This window comes from Gopherus evgoodei, chromosome 2, assembly GCF_007399415.2.
Source record: "Gopherus evgoodei ecotype Sinaloan lineage chromosome 2, rGopEvg1_v1.p, whole genome shotgun sequence".
Lineage (NCBI taxonomy): Eukaryota > Metazoa > Chordata > Testudines > Testudinidae > Gopherus > Gopherus evgoodei.
This window is the reverse complement of record NC_044323.1, coordinates 46,901,941-46,925,108: the sequence shown is the minus strand read 5'-3', so window position 1 is coordinate 46,925,108 and position 23,168 is coordinate 46,901,941. Positions and strand designations below refer to the sequence as shown.

General features: G+C 43.0%; 1 protein-coding gene across 2 annotated transcripts in view; it reads left to right on the top strand.

Moving 5' to 3' along the window:
- The first annotated feature begins 6,534 nt into the window (after window positions 1-6,534).
- CALCR (calcitonin receptor) overlaps window positions 6,535-23,168 on the top strand; it is a 242,922-nt gene continuing 226,288 nt past the window's right edge. For both annotated transcript variants that reach the window (XM_030550577.1, XM_030550575.1), the window contains exon 1: window positions 6,535-6,872. In XM_030550577.1, coding sequence (XP_030406437.1) covers window positions 6,865-6,872 — 8 coding nt within the window. In that variant the 5' untranslated portion in view covers window positions 6,535-6,864. The remainder of the gene's footprint in view (window positions 6,873-23,168) is intronic.

Sequence of the window (23,168 nt, the reverse complement as noted above, 5' to 3'; positions counted from 1 at the left end):
ATTCCTAGATATGAAATGAAGAATGAATAGTGTATTCAATTAAAACTGCAGAGGGAATTTAGGTAAGGAGAATGTAATTACTCTTGTTAGTACTACATTAAGAAACTGATTGAAATAAATCTATTATTATATGAGACAATCTGTTCATCATTCTAATGAAATAGTTGACGTTGGATGACCACATAAGCCTTGCATTTTCCATTTCTAGAGAAGGGGGTAGCATCAACTTAATCCATGAAGTTTGAAATGAGAACAAGCTTCTTGGGAGACTTGATGACTCCTAGGATTAGTAATGAAATGCAGAGACTTTCAAGACTAGGTTGCTGCTTCAAATCCAGATCAGGTTAGTAACTGATTTTACCCTGCATATCCAGGCTATACTATTTCTTTTTCCATAGCATTTTTAAGCAATTCAGCCTTTTCTTTTTGTCCAGGCAGCCATAGTATTCGTCCTTGCCCTCACTATCTTCCATGCTCCTTATTCTAACTTCTTCCTCTCAGCTTCTCTATCTATCTCATGTCCATTTGGTCCATACAAAATGATGCTCCTAAGATCTTCTTTGTACATCTCTCTGATCACATCACCCCTCTCTTTAAATCTTTCCGCTAGCTCTCCCTGTTTCATTGTATCAAGTTTAAGCTTTTTTCTCTTCACCACTCTGCCTGTCTGCACTTGCTTCTCTACAGTTGCCTTTTAGAGTATGTCTACACTACAGGATTATTCTAATTTTACAGAAATTGATTTTTGGAAACAGATTGTATAAAGTCGAGGGCACACAGCCGCACTAAGCACATTAATTCGGCGGTGTGCGTCCATGTACCGAGACTAGTGTCAACTTCCAGAGCGTTGCACTGTGGATCACTATCCCATAGTTCCCGCTGTCTCCCCCATCCATTGGAATTCTGGGTTGAAATCCCAATGCCTGATGGGGCCAAAAATTTGTCATAGGTGGTTATGGGTAAATGTCGTCAGTCAATCCTCCCTCCGTGAAAGCAATGGCAGACAATCATTTTGCACCCTTTTCCCTGGATTGCCCAGGCAGACGCCATAGCAGGGCAACCATGGAGCTCGTTCAGCCTTTTTTCACTGTCACCGTATGTCTACTGGATGCTGCTGACAGATGTGGTACTGCAGCGCTACACAGCAGCATCCTCTTGCCTTTTGCAAATTAGCAAAGATGGTTACCGGCCCTACTGTATCGTCTGCTGCTTTGTAAGTTGGCAATGATGGTTTCCAGTCATACGGTACCATCTGCTGCTGTCATGGGTGCTCCTGGCTGACCTTGGTGAGGTCGGTTGGGGGAGCCCGGACAAAAATGGGATTGATTCCCCAGGTCATTCTCTTCTTTAAGTTCTGTCAAAGCTTGTGAGGAAGGGATAGCTCAGTGGTTTGAGCATTAGCTTGTTAAACCCAGGACTGAGAGTTCAGTCCTTGAAGGGGCCACTTCAGAATCTGGGGCAAAAATCAGTACTTGGTCCTTCTAGTGAAGGCAGGGGGCTGACTCAATGACCTTTCAAGGTCCATTCTAGGAGATAGGTATATCTCCAATTTTTTATTTTAGAGTCAGTTCTGCCTAGAATATCAGGCAAGCCTACTAAAGAACCAGAGAGGCAAATGGCCACTTTGGGTCAGAACCCCAGACATCCTGCAGAAATGATGAGCTGCATGCCATTCTTGGGGGTGCCCCTACAACAATCCCACCCATTGCTTTCTTCCTCCCCTACTCCTCCTGGGCTACCGTGGCAGTTATCCCCCCATTTGTGTGATGAAGTAATAAAGAATGCATGAATAAGAAACAACACTGACGTTACTGCAAGCAGAGATCAAAGGGGGGAGGGGAGGGCGGTTGGCTTACAGTGAAGTAGAGTGAACCACCATTCTGCACTTGCTCAGCCTATAGCTGAAAGTGGGAATCTGTGACAAGCACTAGGATAGAAGCACAGGCAGGACTGAATCTCCATTTGTGTGTGGGCCTTTGGTTGACACTGGTAAAATACAAAATGTCCCAGGATACATATGTTGGGGAAGCTAAACGGCAGCTTGATTTTTTTATTTGCAGCAAAATGTAGAGGTCTAAGTATCTGATTGTGAGCCCTGGTAGCAAGGAGTAGGTTGGGGTAGGCGCAACCGTGCGGTGCTGCTGACTGGGAGAGCAGCCTGAGGCAGAAGCCTCCAGCTGCCATGATATTCCAGGCAGGACTGAATCTCCATTAGACAAAATTTAAAGAAGGGAATGACGAGGAGTCATTCCCATTTTTGCCCAGATATTCCCGGCCGACCTCACTGAGGCCAGCCAGAAGCACCTACTGGACAATGATGATGGATATCAGTCCTACTGTACCATCTGCCATCCGCAAGGCAAGGCAAGGGGATGCTGCTGTGTAGCGCTGCAGCACCGCGTCTGCCAGCAGCATCCAGTAGACATACGGTTGAAAAAAGGTGAGAAATGATTTTTTCCCTTTTGCTTTCATGGGGGGAATGGGGAGGGGCTGACAACATATACCCTGAACCACCCACGACAATGTTTTTGACCCTTCAGGCTTTGGGAGCTCAGCCCAAAGTTCAAATGGTTTCTGGAGAGTCTGGAAACTGTGGGATAGCTACATCGTCAGTCGCCCCTCCCTCCGTGAGCATCCATTTGATTCTTTGGCTTTCTGGTATGCTTGTCTCAGCTCCTTAAGTTTCATGCAGCACTGTGTTGAGCCCCTGTTGTGGCCTCTGTCCATCATGGCCTTGGAGATTTTTTCAAATATTTTCACATTTCGTCTTTTGGAACGGAGTTCTGATAGCACAGATTCATCTCCCCATACAGAGATCAGATTCAGTATCTCCCATATGGTCCATGCTGGAGTTCTTTTTTGATTCTGGGAATGCATGGTCACCTGTGCTGATCAGCACTCCATGCTGGGCAAACAGGAAATGAAATTCAAAAGTTCACGGGGCTTTTCCTGTCTACCTGGCCAGTGCAGTTCAGATTGGTGTCCAGAGCAGTCACAACGGTGCACTGTGGGATAGCTCCTGGAGGCCAATACCGTTGAATTGCGGCCACATTAACCCTAATTCGAAACGGCAATACCAATTTCAGCGCTACTCCCTTCATTGGGGAGGAGTACAGATTTCAATATTAAGAGCTTTTTATATCGAAGTAAAGGACTTCATTGTGTGGACAGGTGCAGGGTTAATTCGGTTTAACACTGCTAAATTTGAGATAAACTCGTAGTGTAGACCAGGTCTTATGGTGTAGCCTCCCTCCTTTTCTGTGCTCTACTAGCAGCGCCAGTTTGTCTATCCATTTGCTTCACATCCAAGCATCTCTGTGCCTTCTTCCATACTGCATTCCTTTATGCATGGAATGCACTCCCTGAATTGCCCCATCAGGTCACTACCCTCTCTTCATAACCCTGTACACCTCTGCTGTGAAACTTAAAGAAATCATCCAATTAATGATGTCTAGGCTGAATGGCTCCCATACTGGCAGTGTGGCTGAGACTGAAGTACTGTCTCACACCTAGGGCTCCCTCCCTCCAGGTCAGAGCTGAAACATATTTGCAGGCAGTATGAGGAAGCTTGCAGTACTGTTGCTTGTTCTATAACTATTCCTTTCATTACCAGAGTTTTCAGTCTAGCCATGTTTAAAATAGAAATCTAATATTACAAAGGCATCAATCCCACTTTGATATAGCGCTTTTAATTCTTCATATGAAAGGCACTATGGGCCTAATCTAACTCCTGTTGAAGTTAACATAAATTTTCCCATCGTTTTCAGCGGCAGCTGGATTTGGCCTTATATAAATTCCAATTGTTATAATTAACTTTAGACAAAATATCAAAAATAAATATCTTGTGATGGCGTAAAAAACAGTAGAGCTGGTAACACAACCTTATCTTTCACTAACAAGCTATAGAAAGACAATATATACCAACATTTTCCTTTCGCTGTATTTTCTTGATAACAGGGGGAACTCACCAAAATCTGTCAGCTAAGATTTGACTTTTTAGATCTTCAGATGACAACATGAACAATGAAACAATGACAACAACACAAAACAACTGTGGCTCAGTTATCTATTCTGCCCAAGGGGGCAAGGTGCACTGTCAGGACCCCAGTGTTGTTAATAAAAGTGAATAAAGCTAGTTATCGTGCAAAAGTTAATAAATAAATCATGAAACTCTGTTATGGATCTGATTCAGCAGCATCCCTTACTCTTGCTGAATAGTACTTACTCATGCATGCCATCCCTTAGAATTCAAGGGGTGTACATGTGTAAGTGCTAGTCAATGTGAATAAGAGTTGCAGAATTGTTCTGTGTGTGAACTAATGGCTAACTGGGATAGAAGTTTACTTGGAAAAACTTGGAAGAGGTATTTCCAGACAATGGTATGACAGATGTATTTCAGCAGATGTGCAATATTCCATGAGAAAGAAGTGAAAGATAAAATAGGATTTAAAAAGAGACCTTGAAAAATGCAATATAATGATATGGACCCACCAGCAAGGTCACATGTCCCTGATGAGAAACCCAACCCTTAATCCCCAGCTACTATGAAAGCACTGTGCCCAGATCCTGCATGAGGAACTATGACTAATATGTTGTCTACCTACCCCTCTCTAGCTGCTGGAAAGGAGAGAAGGCAATATTTCTGTCTTTCCATCCTCCCTAGAACCTCCTGGTTACTGAGGATAGAAAAAACCCTCTACTCTTTCTATCCAGCCTTTTAGTTATTATGCAGAGAAGCGATGCCTTGCTAGTCTACACATTCTTCCACCTCTGGTATTATTTTGTGGGTTCCTCTGCCATAAATACCTCCATTGCTTGCCATTACATCCTGTCATAACTTTCCTAAGAACAACAGCAGTGTGAAATTGACAGGACTCCTGCTGTGCCAATCCCTGCGGCTTTAAATGGTAGCATTGCAACTAATGCAAGTCTTCCCAAATTTAGTTCTGCTTCTGTTTGGTGAAGGTGTGAGCAGTGATGGCAACCCTAGCTCTTCTCGTTGCAGTCACATGAAGACAGCACTGTATTGGTTCATCTTTGAAAGGTGAATCTTCAAAATCTCATTGGCTAGAAACCATTTGCTTTAAAAAGTGAAAACTTTCATCCTGAAGAAACTGATGTTTTAACTCCAGCTCACTGCTCCCCATGTATCTCCCTCTCATTAGGGAAAGTTTTCTATCCCTGGATATAAAAGTTATCAAGAGGTAGATTTAAAAACAGCTATCAAAGTCCTTTACCTCTGTCAGATGGAAGCTTCTATTTGCAGGGAGACAGAAACCTATTAGCGTTCTCAGCCGGCTTGCCGCTACCTCTCTTTGTAGCAGGTTACCAACATTTGTTTGCTTCCACCCGCTGGTAGGAGGTCATACTACCTACTGTCTGCACTGGGATATTTGGAAGTTGGAGAAAATAAGATTTTTTTAAAATGATTTGATCTTTTTTCAAATCAAAACATAGTTTTTCCATGTCCTGGAATGGTTTATAGGAATATTCCCAAGTACCACTAACAGCGGCAGGTTATATCATTTTTGTAACGATTCATGCACTCTACATAATGGGGACATGGCACCTTTGCATTTACTCCCACCCACCTACTGGCTTATGTAGCTGAGCCTTCACTATTCGACACTCCGTCCTATGAAATCACTACGCAGAACTGTGTGAAAAACCTTCATGAAATAATTTTATGGTGGAGAAGGAGGGAAATCACTGAATTTGCAACTATTAGCAAATCGGCTCCAAGGAGAGGATACCTCATCCGACCTCCCGCAGGGCTGAATTCCTTCCTAGCCCACTACTTTGTAGGCAGTCAGGGGCAGGGAGGCCTGAGCCCAGCAGGGTGCCCTGTGTGTGGTCTGGGGCTCCTGTCCTCGCGGCTCTGATGATAGTGGCAGGAGGGACCTCTGCTGGGGTGGTGGGATTTTTTGGCTGACTCCCTCTCTCACACACACATAGTCAGAGCCCTCTGCTGGGGGAAGAAGGGGGTGCCAGGCAGCTCCTCCCTTCTCACCCCCCATCCCACACACCCCGGGCTTTCTGTCTGCAGGAAGGGGACCGCGGTTGGGACCCGACCCCCTTTTCTTGGCCACCCCACTGGGACCCCGCTCCTGCTTCCTGCCCAGGGTGCTGGGATCACTTGCGGAAACCCAGCTCCAGCTGCACAACCAGAGCCGGGGCTTGGAGGGCACCAGGTCCCGGGGCTGAGGCGCTTCCCCGCGCCCGCCCCTCTGCCGCCGAGCCCCCTCCCCTGCGTGACGCGGCTCGCTCCGCTCCCGCACAAGCCTGCAGCGCTGCACCGCCGCTCGGAGCGCGGCCTCTTTAAAGCCGGGGCTGAGCTGCCGGTGCCAGCTCCTGTCTCCTACCGGCGGGACCAGCTAGAAGCGGAGCCAGGAGGGGCCGCCCCTCCGCCGCCTACCGGCCCCTCGGCCAGCTCCTCTCCCACGCGCTGCCGAGCCCGGGTGGCCAGCGGGCAGGAGCCGGGGGCAGGGCGCTGCAGCAGCAGGGGGCGGTGGTAGGCAGAGGCTCCGGATCCGAAGGGAGGGCGGCCGCTGGGTTCCCAGGCGCAGCACCTCATGTGTGTCTCCGGGCATGGTGCCGCTGCCGCCGCAAGTCCCCGTCTATGCCTCTGCTGAGCCGCCCGCCTGCTCCCCTTGGATCGGGTCTGCGCCTCCCGTAGGGCTGGCCGCGGGGACATGCAGAGCTGAGGAGCTGCTGGAGGCGGCGGCGGCAGGCAGGGGCGCTCCCTGTGCCTGGGATCTAAGGGCCCGCGCCGGGCACTGACTCCCAGCTCCTCTGCCGCTGAGGACTGAAGGAGCTCGCGGGGGCTCTGCCCGCACCAGCCGCGGGCGCCAGCGCTTCAGAGGAATGAAACTGTAAGTCCCGGGAACTTTGTTTCTCTCGGATCGCGGTGCCTGCTGCGGGGAGAGGGCTGCAGGCGGAGGATAGCGCCTGTGTACAGTAGGGCAGGGGCGCCTGAACAGTTTATGCAGTGGGGGTGCTGAGAGCCATTGAACCAAACTGTAAACCCCCTGGAAACCACTTTAAGCCAGGGGGTGGGTGAGTGTGACCAGATGGAAGTGTGGAAAATCAGGACAGCGGGTAGGGGGTAATAGGCGCCAATATAAGAAAAGGCACCCACTAGCAGGACTGTCCCTATAAAATCGGGACATCTGGTCACCCTACCCCCCCTAGTTCCGGCACCTGTGCTGTGTGTGTGTGTGTGGGCTGGAGGGGGGTCTTTCTAAATAAAACATCTAACGGATAAACTATCGCCGCAGAGAGAGCCCCTGTGTGTGTGTGTTCAGCCCAGAGAAAGACACCGGGCGGGCAGGCTGGCTGTTTGGCTTTAAACCCGATCTAGTGTCTCCATAGTCAGTTACACGATAGCTGTAAGTGAGCAAGGTTTGGTCAGCCTCACATGCTCTGCTGCAGATTAGTTATCACAGGCTGGCAGGCAACAGCTCTTAGCACAGAGGGGGGATCTTCTGGGTGAACACCCTCGCCCACTCCCCTCTGCCCGGCCACAGGGCTTGCATACAGGAACACTCCCGCGCCTCCCCATGCGCCCTGTAACTTTTGGGATGAATTTCTAAGCGTGCCGGGGATGGCTCAGCTGCGCTGATCTCTGTCTAAGGAGTTGTCGTTTTGACAAGACCTTGAGTCTGCGTGATGTTAGGTGGTTAACATGGATGTCGTGCAAGCTAGTGACCATACAGAGCTGGACTGTAAAATCTGAACATTAAAGCGTGTTTGACAGTCTGCGGTTGGATTTAATATTTCAAATAAGAAGCCACTTGAAATGCTGGCGAAGAGAATTCAGTGATTATCAGTGTAAAGCAGAGGTAGTGTTAGCTGGATGCAGAAGTGCTAAAAACTTGGGGTAGGGAGAAGAGGAATCTTGAATTCCAGTCTTAATTTAGCCTTTACACTGACTGGCTGATCATTTCAAATGCAAGATAAATTATAGACAGTATCAATTATCCATCTCTGAAACACGGGGCATTTAACTGACACCCTAGTCATTCCTTAATTATTCAAATTCTAGTCTGAGGATATTTCCATGCCATTTCCCATCTGCCGAACTGATATCAGTATTTTCTATAGCACTTAAAAGCTACAAATATTACATTGCGATATTCTGAGCCCTACAAAATATTGTTTCTATATTGTCATCTTTGATGAGAAATTAATTTCTTGTGTGCCTTTTACTTTACATGCCCGAATACAATGTGAGTACTTTTTGATCTGATCTTTGAATTGTTACATTTCTTTCTTCCTGGTGGTGTTTCAGCAGACTTCTTGACAAGATTAGATTAGGTGTTTTTTTTTTAAACCTTTCATTAATAGTGAGACTATTATAGCACTTACTATTTTCCTTTTATTTCAGTTACATAATTGTAGTTTTAATTCAAAGGATGAATGCAAAAATAATTGAGGGGGGAGCACAGATAGATACATACTGAGACATATTATTTTAAATATCTTTATAATAAACTCATTGTTGCCAATATTTTGGTAATCACTCCCAGCTATTAGCATATAGTGTATGGTATTGTGTCCAAAAATATTCACTTCCCCTGTGATTATATAGTCAGAGGAGCTGAATGAGATTCATTGAGGATGAGTTTGACAATTCAGTTTATCCAAATTAATTAATTTTTATTCAGATATTGGATTAAATCATGCTTCTTGCTCTACTGTTAAGACAGGTAATGTGTTGTAGAACCTTTTCATTTGCCCAACTGGGAGGATCTTGTTTTGTTCTACTGTTGAGAGAGTATCCATGCTGAACAGCTTAAGATTTCTCTTTTACTAACAACCCACATTGTAGGTAATAGTTATCTGAAGGAATACTTTAATTTACTATTCAGAATTCTAGATGTATTTGCCGAGAAGGTAAATTAAATGCATGAAAGCTAATGTTTCATTTGAATCTCTTCAGATATCTGACAACCTTTAGAAGTAGGTGACCTCCAGGAAAATTATCTTTGTGAATATGTATGGTTACTGCCATGCTGGTTGATAGCAAATTATCCTAGATACACCGAAACCTGACACTTCAGTTCCTTGACTTATTTTTTAAATAGTAGCTTCATGGAAAAAGCTCTGCTTATGATATTTGGGTTTAAGTCTTGGTCCCATTGAAGTCAATGGTAAAACTCCCATTAACCCTTGTTTTTTATCATCATTTATGGCCGAGTGCCAACTAGCTTTAAGTTGAAATTGACACAGCAAAGTCTAAATTGATTAGTGACAACATTTACAACTCTCCATAGAATTGGTATTGCATTCTGGGCTATGCTTAATAAATATAAAAAAGTATTCCATATTCAGTAAGTAGTGTTATGTTTTTAAAAAGAATAGACTGCTCTGACTTTAAATCTCTTGTCATATAGTGTAAATCAGAATTCTCTGTTGAAACTTTTGTCAGAATTCATCATAAATAAGTTATAGCAATTGGTTTTGCCTCATATTTTTAATAAACTAATGTAAAAAGTTATGCAAAATACAATTCAGAAATTATTTATTAATATTAGACCATCGTTAGAACTGGTTGAAAATTTAGAGCTTTGTTAGGCTCCAGTTCTACAGTGTGGCTTTAATGAGGAGGGCCCTAACACCTTCAGGAAAGCTCAGAGCCTTGCAGGTTTGAACTGTTAATGGTTAATTTATTTGCCAGATGATAATCAAAATTAGATGATTAAACTCTTTGAAACTATGATTTGATGTATTCTGGTTTTTTTTGTTTGTTTGTTTTTTTAGACATTTACTGATGATTGGAGCTGGTCGGTTTTGATAAGGTTGAGAATTTGATGTAAAAACAGAGAAATAGTCTGCAAAATTTATTGTCGAAATTTCCTCCCAATTTTCTACCAGCACAAAACAAATAAAAACTTTCACTTAAGACCTACTGTTCCCACTCTGCTGAATTTGTGTTACAGTCTCAATGTCTGTAATGTTCCATGTATCAAAAGCAAGATTGGTATATTGATGGATAGACCACCTTTATATAATAACTATAACATAAAAAAGAGACCCCATCACCAATGCACAAAATTAGAGGAAGTGAAAGTTTGAGATTATTTAGATTTTCCTGAATACTCACTGGATATGAAAGAAGATTCTGGGTTTCATTTTAAAAAATCATGTCGATATATTAGATTTTCAAGAAAGGGAAGGGCCAAATTGTAGTATTTGTTTCAACCATGTATAATACAGACAGGTATCATGCACACTTCCCCTCAATGCATATCAGTTCTATAGATTAAAAATGACCCCTCACAAACTTCTATGTATTTGTGACAAAATGGTTCAGTCCTGTTGCCATTGAAGTGAATGTTGAAACTCCCACTAACTTCAATATGTAGGATTGGTTCCCTGAGGATTGATCTTTCAAAGTACTGAGCAATTTCAGCTCCCAAGTATTTGTATTATGGTAGCACCAAGAGGCCCCAGCTGAGTTGGAGACCCCATTGTGATAGACCCTGCACAAACAGTTAGGATCCTTGTCCTGAAAAGTTTATAATCAAAATAGTTAAGATAGACCAAGGATGACAGGGGAATGACTTTCCTAAGGTGATCTAGCAGGTCAGTGGCAGAACCAGGACTAGAACCCAGATATCTTGTCTCAGACTAGTATTCTGGACCACATCGCATCCTGAGCACTCATTAAAGTTGATGGGAGTTGAGGCTGCTTGCACCCAAAACACCCTTGACAGCCTGAGCCCTACATAATCATTTAATGAATGTGTCCAGAGGGGGATAACTAATGTTCTATGTTACCTAACTCTCTGATCTAGTTTTTAGTTAACTTCAATATTTACTAGTAATAGCCTGCTAAAGAACCGCATATAATTACATATTGTTTGTTCTGTGCTGTTTTTGGTCTTCACACCCACTTTTTGTTTTATCATTGCTTTTAATTACTTTCACACCAAGGCATGGAGTGGATTTGACTGCTAGAAGCATGTATTTCAGGAGTGTAACAAATGCCAGGAATATAATTTCTTGGCTCTAAATGTACCTGCTTCCTTACATAAATTGTAGCAAATAATTCCAAGAATTCAGAAGCTCTAGAAATAAATCATCCTAAAATTTAGTTGTTTTATTTTTTCTGGTGCAGAATAAGTAGTGGTGAAAAATTATAGGGCTGAGTTGTGCCATTTATTTCAATATGGAGTGCTGACTAAAATTCGGTATCACACCGTGGTCCGTGGTTCTACTAGATTCTAGATATTTTTCTTTGTACTATAGATGAAAATCATGCATGTATAAAGGTCCATGCAAGGCTTCTTGTGGTGAGGTTCAAATGATGATAGAGAGCATGGTTGGAGCAACTATATAGGGGACCCTCTGCTCCCTTCCATATTATATCAGGGATCTCCCTGTCCCCACATAGGCTGATGGTAAAGGTTAGTCCACAGAGTAGGGGTGGAGATATTTGAGTTAGTCTGCAGACTTGGGGTGGGACAAGATCTATGGTTCTGTGGATCCAGTGTAGCTAACACTGCATGCAAATGGCCCAGAGGGTAAATGGCCATTATCTCAGACCATAGACACATAGCAGCAGCAGTAGCTGCAGCAACATCAGTGAAAAATGATTGGTTTGATATCCACCCAGCAACTACAATTTGGAAACCCAATCAAGAGGACAGGAGCCAAATCCACTTCAGATACTGAAAAGCCTGAATTTGGGCACATTGCAACAGGGCCTCATTTTAATCAACACAGTACCCAGAAGTGTCTCAAAGGTCTTCCTGGAGATGTTCTATGTATATGCCTACTGTACTGATTGTCATGGCCCCTGGACCAGTGAACTATTCAGCTGGGACCAGTATTATGAAGATAAGCACAAGTGGCTGACAGAACCTTAGACATACAAATGTTTGTGGATTACCAGTATGTAAAGGCAGTCATCATGAATCTGCTGTAAACAAATGATTCTGTGCTGATTCTGTGGCGAGAGGTATGCCTTGGGACACTAGCACCACTGGGACTTTTGTTGGAGGTGGCTAAAATCAGAAATCCATTTGGTGTTGCATATTGCAGAACTGGTTATCTTGGAATGGTTCCTGCAGATTTTTCCCTCATTGGGAAGAGAATGGCATACAGACGGTGGATAGTCATTGGCCAAAGAACCCCCCATCCCTTGCAGAAGGTTATGTGGTTTTGGGTCGCTGGTACAGAGAGAATGTACAGGACCAGTGCAACTCAATGCACTCTGGAGAAGAATTGTTGGGAAAACTTTGAGAGAGACATTTCTCCATTTTCGCCAAACAGACTGCAGCAGAATGATACCAGCCATTTCCCTTCTGAAGATAGAAGACCAATCATGGACGTGACAGAGTTCAATCTCCATGGTCTAGTTCAGGGAGCAACAACATGCTAGAGAGCCATATGCTTCCATTGTGAGAAAAAGGGACAAATGTACAGAGCTTGTCCTGACATGAGTGTAATTATAGCACCTCCTGGTGGACATCAAATGAGACCCAAGAGCATGTTTCTTCTTTCCCTCCTAAGTTTACAGTTCCAGTATGAGTTAATGTGACCAAGGGATCTGGGGGACTCTGGCTATAGTCAAATCCTGGTGCAAGGTGACTTGGTTCCGTGACTTGTGCTGTGACTCACCACTTGGCAATAGAGGAACATACAAATACCCTAACAGGAAGAATAACCAAAAGTTTGTGTATCCAGTCAAAGGGTGAAACTGGGAGCATTTCACATAGTTGATAGGAGGTCACTGGATACAAAGGAGCAGAGGTTAAGCACCATGAGAACTATGCTGTCATAGGCTCGTTCTCTAGCCACTGCCCCCAAACTCCCACTCACAAGGGGTTCATATCACAGACAGGGTCAATATGTAAGTTACTGCTGACAGTGAGCATTAACTTACTCACTAAAGTTCTACAGTTCTGAGAGGTGGGCATTGGTGCAGAGAGAAGCTATTCGTCCTCCCTAGCTGCACATCCCAGACCTCAAGGAACCTCCATGGAGAGGCTTCCATAGGGCCAAAGGAAGGGGGACTGATGCTGCAATAGTGGTAATCGTACTTTTGCACCCTTACCCCCACACTCTATTGAACAATACTGTTCATATTGAGTGCTCTTCCAACCTCCGCATTTCAGCTGCTAGTGCACTAATACCATATACCATTGTTCTACCTGCAATCCTGTCTTCATCAATGAAGGTGATACAGATGCACAGACACATCACCCATTTTAGAAATAGGGCAAAAAATTATTGTTGGAACCTAGGGCTATCATCTGAACTTGGATTATTAATCAATTAATGCAATTGTACTTAATAGAAGATACAGCAGAGATTTGGCGAGGCTGGCTATTTGCACCATACCTTGGATAATTAATCACTAATCGTCACTCTGGAAACATACATTTTGTTCTGTGTGACACAGTCCAACAAATGTTTTCCAGATTAGTCATGTACAACAGCATAAACAAGCAGCATGTCATTCCTGAGCTATGGCATTAATTAAGTCTTGTTTACTATTGCCAAGAGTTGGGTGAATAATACATTTGACAAAATTTACAATATATTTTGAATACATTAATTAATATTTTGTTTTATGATTTACCACCTCTAGCTTTATCTATGTCTATATGAAAAATATGTGTTTTACTCTTAGCTGTGACATGCTAAATATGCCGTGCTGTGCCACTGTTAGTTTGGTGCAAAACACAGGTTAGGAAGCAGGCATTTTGAAATGCTTTTCAGTTTCTGGATGAACTAGTGAATACTGAACTGCTTCTCCAGGATTAGCAGAGCAGATTGTTATTCTTTTGTTCATTTTAGAAAATGGACACTTCTATGGGTGATGCCAAGTGAATTTACAGACATTGTTCTCAGTTTACTCAAGATGAGATGTATGTCATGTCTTTAGAGTTATCAGAAGAATATAGGCACAAATCCCTTTAAAATAGTGAAATGCATTATGTGGAATTACAGTAGGATTATTATACGTGGTAAGTAGCAGCTCCAGAGTTAAGACTGTACTGAAGTGTACGCAATACTGCATTAGCATTAAATTAAAAGGGGAACTATACAAAAATGAGGAGGCTAGTTAAGCAGAAATTAAAAGGAAGACACAAATGAAATGCATGCAAGCTACATGGAAACTTTTTAAAAACACCTTGATGGAGGCTCAAACTCTATGTATACCCCAAACAAAAAAATTAAAGATTAGTAAGAGGACCAAATGCCTCCAGGGCTAAACAGCAGAGTAAAGGAGGCAGTTAGAGATAAAGACATCTTTTAAAAATTGGAAGTCAAATCTCACTGAAGAAAAGAGAAAGAAGCATATACACTCTGGCAAGTCAAGTGTAAAACTATAATTAGGCTGGGCAAAAAAATCAAAACAAACCAACTTGAAGAGCAAGTAGCAAAAGACGTAAACTAACAGCAATTTATTTTAAAGTATACCAGAAGCAGGAAGCCTGCCAAACTATCAGTGGGCTGCTGGATGATCAAGGTGCTAAAACAGCACTCGTGGAAGACTTAAGTCATTGCAGAAAAACGAAATGAATTCTTTGCATTGGTCTTCACTGCAGAGGAAGTGAAGGAGATTCCCACATCTGAGCCATTTTTTAGCTGACAAATCTGAGTAAATGTCCCAGAGTGAGGTATCAATAGAGGACGTTTTGGAACAAACTGATAATTAAATAGTAATAAGTCACTAGGACCAAATGGTATTCACGCAAGAGTTCTGAAGGAACTCAAATATGAAATTGCAGATTTACTAATTGTGGTATATAACCTATCACTTAAATCAGCCTCTGTACCAGATGACTGGAGGATAGCTAACATAATGCCAATTTAAAAAAAAGGCTCCAGAGGCAATTCTGGTAATTACAGGCCAGTAAGCCTAACTTTAGTAACAGGCAAATTGGTGAAACTGTAGTAAAGAACAAAATTATTAAACTCACAGATGAACACAATATGTTGGGGAAGAGTCAACATGGCTTTTGTAAAGGGAAATCATGCCTCACCAAATCTGTTATAATTCTTTGAAGGCATCAACAAGCATGTGGACAAGAGTGGTCCAGTGGATATAGTGTACTTGGACTTTCAGAAAGCTTTTGACAAAGTCCCTCACCAAAGGCCCTTAAGCAAAGTAGGAAATCATAGGATAAGAGGGAAGGTCCTCTCATCGATCAGTAGTTAGTTAAAAGAGAGGAAACAAAGGGTAGGAATAAATGGTCAGTTTTCAGAATGCAAGGAGGTAAATAGCAGGGTTCGCAAGGATCTCTTCTGGGAATGGTGCTGTTCAACATATTCATAAGTGATCTGGAAAAAGGATTAAACAGTGAGGTGGCAAAGTCCACAGATGATGCAAAATTACTCAGATTAGTTAAGTCCAAAGCTGTCTGTGAAGTGTTACAAAGGGATCTCATAAAACTGAGTGGCAACGAACAAAATGGCAGATGAAATTTAATCTTGATAAATACAAAGTAATGCACGTTGGAAATCATAATACCAACTATACATCCAAAATGATGGGGTCTAAATCAGCTTTTACCACTCAAGAAAGAGATCTTGGATCATTGTGGATAGCTCTTTCAAAGTATCTCCTCAATGTGCAGCAGCAGCAGTAAAAAAAATTATCAGAATGTTGGGAACCATTAGGAAAAGGATAGTAATCAGACATAAAATATCACAATGACACTATTTAAATCCATATTACTCACACACTTAAATACTGCATGTAGTTCTGGTCATCCTATCCCAAAAAGATATTAGAATTGGAAAAAGTATGGAGAAGGGCAACAGAAATTATTAGGGGTATGGAACAGCTTCCCTAGGAGGAGAGATTTAAAAGACTGGGCTGTTCAGCTTAGAAAAGAGACTACTGATGTGGTGGTAGGGAATAGGATAGAGGTCTATAGAACCATGAATGGTGTGTCGAAAGTGAATAAGGAAGTGTTGTTTACCCTTCACATAACATAAGAACCAGGGGTCACCCAATGAAATTAATAGGCAATAGGCTTAAAACAAACATAAGGCAGTGCTTCTTCAAACAATGCACATTCAATCTGTGGAACTCATTGCCAGGGGATGTTGTAAAGGCCAAAAGTATAGCTGCATTCAAAAAGGAATAAGATAAGTTCACGTAGGATAGGTCCATCAATGATTGTTAGCCAAGATGGTCAAAGGTGCAATCCCATGATCTGGATGTCCCATAAACTATGATTGCCAGAAGGTGGGACTGTATGCCAGAAGATGGATCATTCAATTGCTCAGTTCTGTCCCTGTGAAACACCTGGCACTGCCCACTGTTGGAAGACAGGATACTCAGCTAGATGGACCATTAGTCTGACCCCACAAGACCACTCTTATGTTTTTATGTGCTATTAAATGTGAAATAGAAGGATTTTTAGTCTTAATTTCCAGATTTGGCACCGCTTGTCTTCAAAGGATAATTTAATTTTCTGTGTACATTTTTAAGTGAAATATTTACTTAAGTGTGCAGTGTCCACAGAACAATAATTACTGGCACCAGTGAGACTAATTAACATACTTATTGGAGGACTCAGAAGAAAGACTAAATGAGCACGAAGAGTGAATTAGCCTCTTCTTCCTAAAGGGTGTCTCCTGAACAAGCTGAAGGTGCATTAGATGGGAAGTATGGGTAGCTGGAACTGCTACAGCCTATGCTGTAATTGTGCTATAGATAAACAAATGGCTTCATTTTCAATGGCTATCAATCTGGTTCCTTTAATGAACACTAAATTAATTAGAAATGTGAACAAATGTAATTGAAAGAGATTTTATTGCTGTTGTTTGTATCCAGATCTTCCCTGCTGGACACCTATCAGGTACCTGTCTAAAGTTTACTTCAAGGCTCTTAGAGATCGATCCATTTTTGTTGCTTAAGCTTGATAGCATTATTTGCTGTATATCAGCTTCCACCAGACAGTAGCCTTTTTTGGAAGGATGTGCCTTATTCCTTGCAGAAACTGAATGAATGACATTGTATAAAGCAACAGTACTTTAGGTGTCACATTTTATTCATTGGAGCACAAGGAACAACAAAAAGCAGTTGATACTCTTTGGTTGTGACAGTGCTTCTCCAAGTTACACTTAATGCTTGAGGCAAATAGCTAGTAAGAATATCTCAACCTCTCTTGATGTTGTTAAACAAGCTGTGTGCAAACTCTTGTACCATAAATATTCTAGGGCTCTCAATTCACCTGCATGTGGCAGGTGACACCTGCCAATTTACTACTTCACCTGATTATCTAGAGAAACTTTCTAAGCACCCACAATTTTAGCACTGGGAGAAGTAGCTGGGACTGGCCACCTCATTATGCAAATCTTCTTACAAGAACTCCTGGTGATCTCTGTTTTCATCAGCTAGGCCAGCTCCCACTGAGGCCAGGCCTTCTTTCAATCACTGCTCCTAAGAAGGGCACGAGCTCCAGGTGAGGGAGATGTACTATTCTCAAAGTAGTGCTGTGGGCTTTGAGGGGACAAATTGTGGGAGAAGAGTAAGGATGAGTATGTTTGCTGATGAGGAAATGGAAGGAAGGGAGAGAGAGGCAAAGTGGGATGGAAGCGATTCAGACAGGGAAAAAAAGAAGAAAAAGAAAACTGATGGTAAAAACAGGATGGGTGAACAGGAAAAATGTAGAAAAATGATTTTATAGAACTGGTAGAATATGGTCAGATGAAGTGATAATTTACTTTACTTTAAATGCAACAAGGGCATACGTATTATGTTGGTGTTTATCTTCTCTGTGAAGACACATTACTAAGTACACAGTTAATTAACATTTACGTGCAAGAAAATATGCACGTAAATATCCCATCAAAGGAAATATGCTTTTGAACTTCCAGAATTTCAACAGGAATATGTATGTAGATGGCACGTTATTTATATAGGTTTAGTCATTTTCTTATACAGATAAGAGTATAATAAAGTTTTCACATCTTATTTGCAGTATTTCCTTTCATGGACAGTGTTTCAAATAAATACAAACAATAAAGAGCACTATCGGGCTAGTTCAAAGGCCAGTGAAGTTCACTGAAATACTCCCATTGACACTGATCGGCTTTGGAGCAGGTTCTTTGTATGTGCATTCCTCTGGGGAAACTAAGCCCAAACTATGCTGTAAATAGCTCTTTGGACAGGTGAATTGCAATACCCAGATATTAGAAAGTCATTAAGGCCTGATTCTCCTAGCACCTGTATGAGTGTGCAGTTATGGGGGAAGCATGGATAAGCCCATTCACTGGAGCCATCCATAGCAAGAGGAATGCACTTAGGATAGGAAATTTATACATCACAGGTCTCAATTTTATTTCATTGAAGTCAGTGGCTGAATTCCCATTAATGTTAATGGCAGCACAATCAAATCAGCAGCATATTGTTTTGTGTGCCATTTTTTCAGATCTGAGAAAATTATAGCATATTCAGAGATCATCACTGGAAATACCTACAAATGGCTTCTCATATAAATATATCAGGTCCTCTCCTTCAGCTATCACCACTGTCAAGACATTCTTGGAAAGACGTGGCACTCTGAGAAAAATGCCTAAGACCTGCCTACGCTGTATCATGATCAGTGGAACTGGAGTGAGAGGGCCCATGTTCCCTGGAGAGACTGTTACCGAGACACTTTAAAAAAAAAAAAGTGTGCCAGGGAGTTATGCTTGAAGCAACTCGGCCACACGGACCGAGCACTGCACAGGGTATAATAAAGTTCCATTTGTTCAACTTGACCTGCATTCACCTTCACTGACTGCAAATGAAATGGTGGGACCATCTGAGCTGTGAGTTCTCTGCAGTGCAACAGCTGGCACTGTGAGCCATGAAACTGAGTCTGAAGCCCCCTGGAGTTTGCACAAACCTAGCCCAGTGATGGACATGGTGCAAGGAGGAGTTTGAGGATTCACAGACCTGGCCATGCAGGCGGACAACAGCAGGAAAGTAAAACTGTTATTTTACCTTATGAGGAACAAGGAAAAGAGGTCTGCAGCACTACCTCAAGCCTCACAGCAGTTCTAGGAGATCTGGGGAACTATTGCTCCCCAAAGCAGAACAAAACTGTGGAGGAACATGGAATTTTGTCACTAGAGGCTGATCTGAAGGGGAGGAGATAGAACCCTGTGTTACTGCCTTACGGACGTTGGCTGCTATAGGCAATTTTGGGGACTTGACAGACTCCCTAATTAGGATAGTTTCCAGAACTTGGGATCACCACTTGCTGGAGCAACTGCTCTGGAAATGTGAACTCACATTAAACAAATGCTTAGACAATGGATTATGCACCAGAAACCTCAAAAGAAATAATGAAAGCCCCAGGAAGCATAACACCCAGAAGCATATGCAGTTAGACAGCACCAAAGGAGTGCAGCTGGCCAAGGTTCTATACCCATAGTGAGATGCATTTACTGTGCATGAACAGGTAAAGAAGTAGCCTGTACTGGGACAGCATTGCAAGGAATGCGGGAAGTTGAACAGTTTTAACAGTGTATGCAAGAGCATAGGAAGGTTCAGAAAGATTCAGTCAGAGTTATATGGAGTGAAAGGGGCACATTAGACAATGGTGTTAACAAAATATTTCTCTCCTTGAGTCTGAAAGCACATCAGGTTCAGGCTGGACAGAAAAGCAACAAAGGACAATACCAACCTCCATGCAACAATGTTAACAGAGAAACACCCTGTGTGATTTGAGCTGGACAGCAGGGCCTCCTGCAATGTGATTCCTCTGGGTAAATTGGACTCAAACATAACCATTAAAAAGAGCAGGTTCATTCTAATAATGTACAGCCCATAGGAAAATGGGACTTCATAGTAAGTAAGCCAAAAAATAAGATGGTGCCAACTGAAGTTCGTGGTGGTGGATGGTAAGCATCACAAGCTCCTCTTGGAGACCATAGCCATACAAGCCCTGGGTCTTATCAGCATCAGAATATTGTAGTGCAGGAAGCAAAAGAAGGAGTCCCATGGACAATGAAGAAAAATTTAAAACCTATAGGAATGTTTTCAAAGATGAGGAGTGCCTCAGAGAAAAGCAGCGGCTGGAAGTAGACTCCACAGTGGAACCTGTGTGCTTACCGTGAAGGAAAATTCCATTGGCTCCAAGACAGGAGCTCAAAAGTCTGCAGAGCAGGGGTATCATAGCACATGTAGAGACCAGTACCTGAGTAAACAGCATGGTGGTGGTAAAGAGATCTTCAGGCAAATCACACATCTGCATAGAGCCAAAGCCATTGCACTGGGTATTGAAAGGATGACATTAACCACAGTTGATTACATCTTGCCAGAAGCTGCCACAGGCAGAATATTTAGGGTCTGTGATGTAAGGAATGGGTTTTGGCACATAAGCCTGGATAAAAAGAGTCCAGCATACTGACAACCTTTCCAACACCATTTGATTACTACAGATGGCTGCTAACGCTGACTGGCATAAGCTCAAAGGACTGCCTGGGGTGAAAATAATTGCAGATGATATCCTTCTTTTAGGTGAGGGAGAACAATGACACAGAAGCTGAACTAGACTATGACAGAAAGCGAGAAGCTTTTCTATACAGATGCAAGGACAAGAACATAAAACTCAGCCCAGAAAAAGTGTGACTCATACAGCATTAGGTGGCATACACTGGACATATGCTTACAGCAGAGGGACTGAAAGCAGATCCCAAGAAGATCAAGGAAGTCAGACTTTCAAGCTTCAGTGGATGTCAAAGGGGTTCAGCACTTCATAGGAATGATAATTTATCAGTACAAGTTCTGTGCACACCTGGCTACAGTAGCAGAACCCATATGTCAGCTCATGAAGCAGGATATTGAGTGGGACTCGGCAGGCTCCCAACCGCAAGCATTTGACAGGTTGAAATAAATTATTCTGGATGCCTCTGTCCTGAAGGAAAACCACTGACAGTCCAGCATGATGTATCTGAGGAAGGACCGGATGTAGCTCTTTTTTTTTTTTTGCAGAAGCAACCAGTTGCTTTTACCAGCAGAGCCATGTCAGAGACTGAACAGGGATACACCCAAATGGAGAGATTTTCTGGCTGTGGTTTTTGGGGAGGAGTGATTCCATCAGTACACCCCTAGCCACCCAGCAATAGTGCAATCAGACCACAAGCCCAGAGAGACAATCATGACGAAGCCACTTCTTAGGGCTCCAAAGAGATTGCAGTGCATGCTGATACACCTCCAGTGCTATCAGGTGGAGATCAGATATTGTCCAGGATGATTACCAGTGTTAGCTGACACCCTGAATAGGGCATATAAACCCAGCATCAGCAAGTTGGGGAAAGGGGATCAGGACATAGTGAAGCATGTTCTTAGATTCAATCTCCCAAGTTCAAAAGTGAAGCTGGTAGAAAAAAGAGGCTATGGAAAAGGACATCCAAACAGAGGCAGTCAAGAGAGCCAGATGACCATTAGACAAAAGCTAAGTGCATGCTTCACACCTGGGCATTGACAGCTGTCTTAGACGGGCTCAAAAGTGTGTTTACTGACTGGGAATAGCGACTCTGCTCCTTGATAGAAGGGTTAGATACCTACCAGTCTTTTGATAACCACCAGCAGAAAGACTTTTACTGTTCGCAGACTGGGAAATGGGCGGTCTAGCCTAGTGGTCAGGTGGGCGTCAGACCTAGAGGCTAGGGTCAGAGCTGTTGTCAGAAATCAGGAGCCAAAGTCAAACTGGAAGGCAGGCACTGGATGCCAGAGATGAGGGTTAAGCCAGAGCCCTAGTCAGGAGCCAGAGCTAAGGGCCAAACCAGAGGGCAGGGACTGGAACAAGCAGGTAACAGGCAAGGATGTGTTCAGAGCAGGACAGAGGCAGAGGGTGCAAGGCAGGAAGAAGGTGGTGCAGGAGCAGGCACAGTGGTGGGTATGAGCAATGAGAAGCTGGCAAGCTGCTGCTGCTGGCTTAAGAGCCGGCCTGCTGGCCTCTGCTGCCAATCAGATGGTGTGGCTATTCAGACAGCCTCTTGCAGGCCAGCTGTACAGATGAGGCAGCCTGGAAAGTAGCTCTCTTCAGGCCCTGATTCCTGATGGTTACCATATGAGCTGTACACAAAACCACAGGAAAAGGTGAGAGCAGACTCATTAGCCTTCAGTGAAAAGTAGCACTTGATTACAGTGGACTACTATTCAAATTTTTGGGATGTCGAGTTTTTGGGAGGCCAGCATGGCTCTCTGCTTCCCACAGCTCCCATTGGCTGGAAATGACAAACCGCCGCCACTGGGAGCTGCAGGGGGCTATGCCTGTGAGTGGTCTATATCAGCAAAATGGCTCATAGCGTGCAATCACATCACTCTGTTGGGCTGCATGCGGGCCGCATGTTGCCCAGCACTGCACTAGGGCATGGTCAGGATGGCCAATCATGCATTGATTCAGAGCATTGGGAGTTTTCACTAGTAATGATCCTATAAAGCCCTGACTGTTTACTAAAAATATCTCCCTTCTCTGACAGAAACTCAGCGAAAAAAATTTCAGCAGTAACAGCGAAGTATCACTAGTGATGTTAATACTGGCCTAACCAACTCCTCAGCTGATCAGGATAAAAGCCAAATGGGACAGGACATTACATTTCAATTTTACTGATAAGAAGAAGAGAATACTTCTGTCCACTCACCACATGCATAACACTCACCACTTGGCCAGAGAGGTGGAATTACGTTTAATTCAATTGAAGGTGATTCATCAGATGTGCTACAACCTTGACAGATTATTTGAGAAGATGATTGATGATGGAGGTGTTGTGATATTTGAGCATGCTTTAGTTTTCCTCAAATATACAGCCAATATGAAGAAAACATAGTTGGTATGATCATTACAGCTAGTGAAAAATGCCAATTCTATTTGTGAGACAAGGTGGGTATGGTAATATTTTTGTTGGACCAACTTCTATTGCTGAGAGACACAAGCTTTCACGCTTACACAGAGTTCTAAAGCTTGTCTCTCCCCATCAGGGCCATCCACAGGATTTATGGGGCCCTACGCAGTATTATTAAACTGATGCCCCTATGCCCGACTTGCTCTTAGCAACACAAACATAAGCTTATAGTATTGGAAAACTTGCCACATGCACTTTATTAAAAACAGTTTAAACCAATTAAGCACACTATAATGCTGATGGACTATACTTGCACTAAAGAAGTAGCACTATAGAAAAAAAATTGATTTATTGAC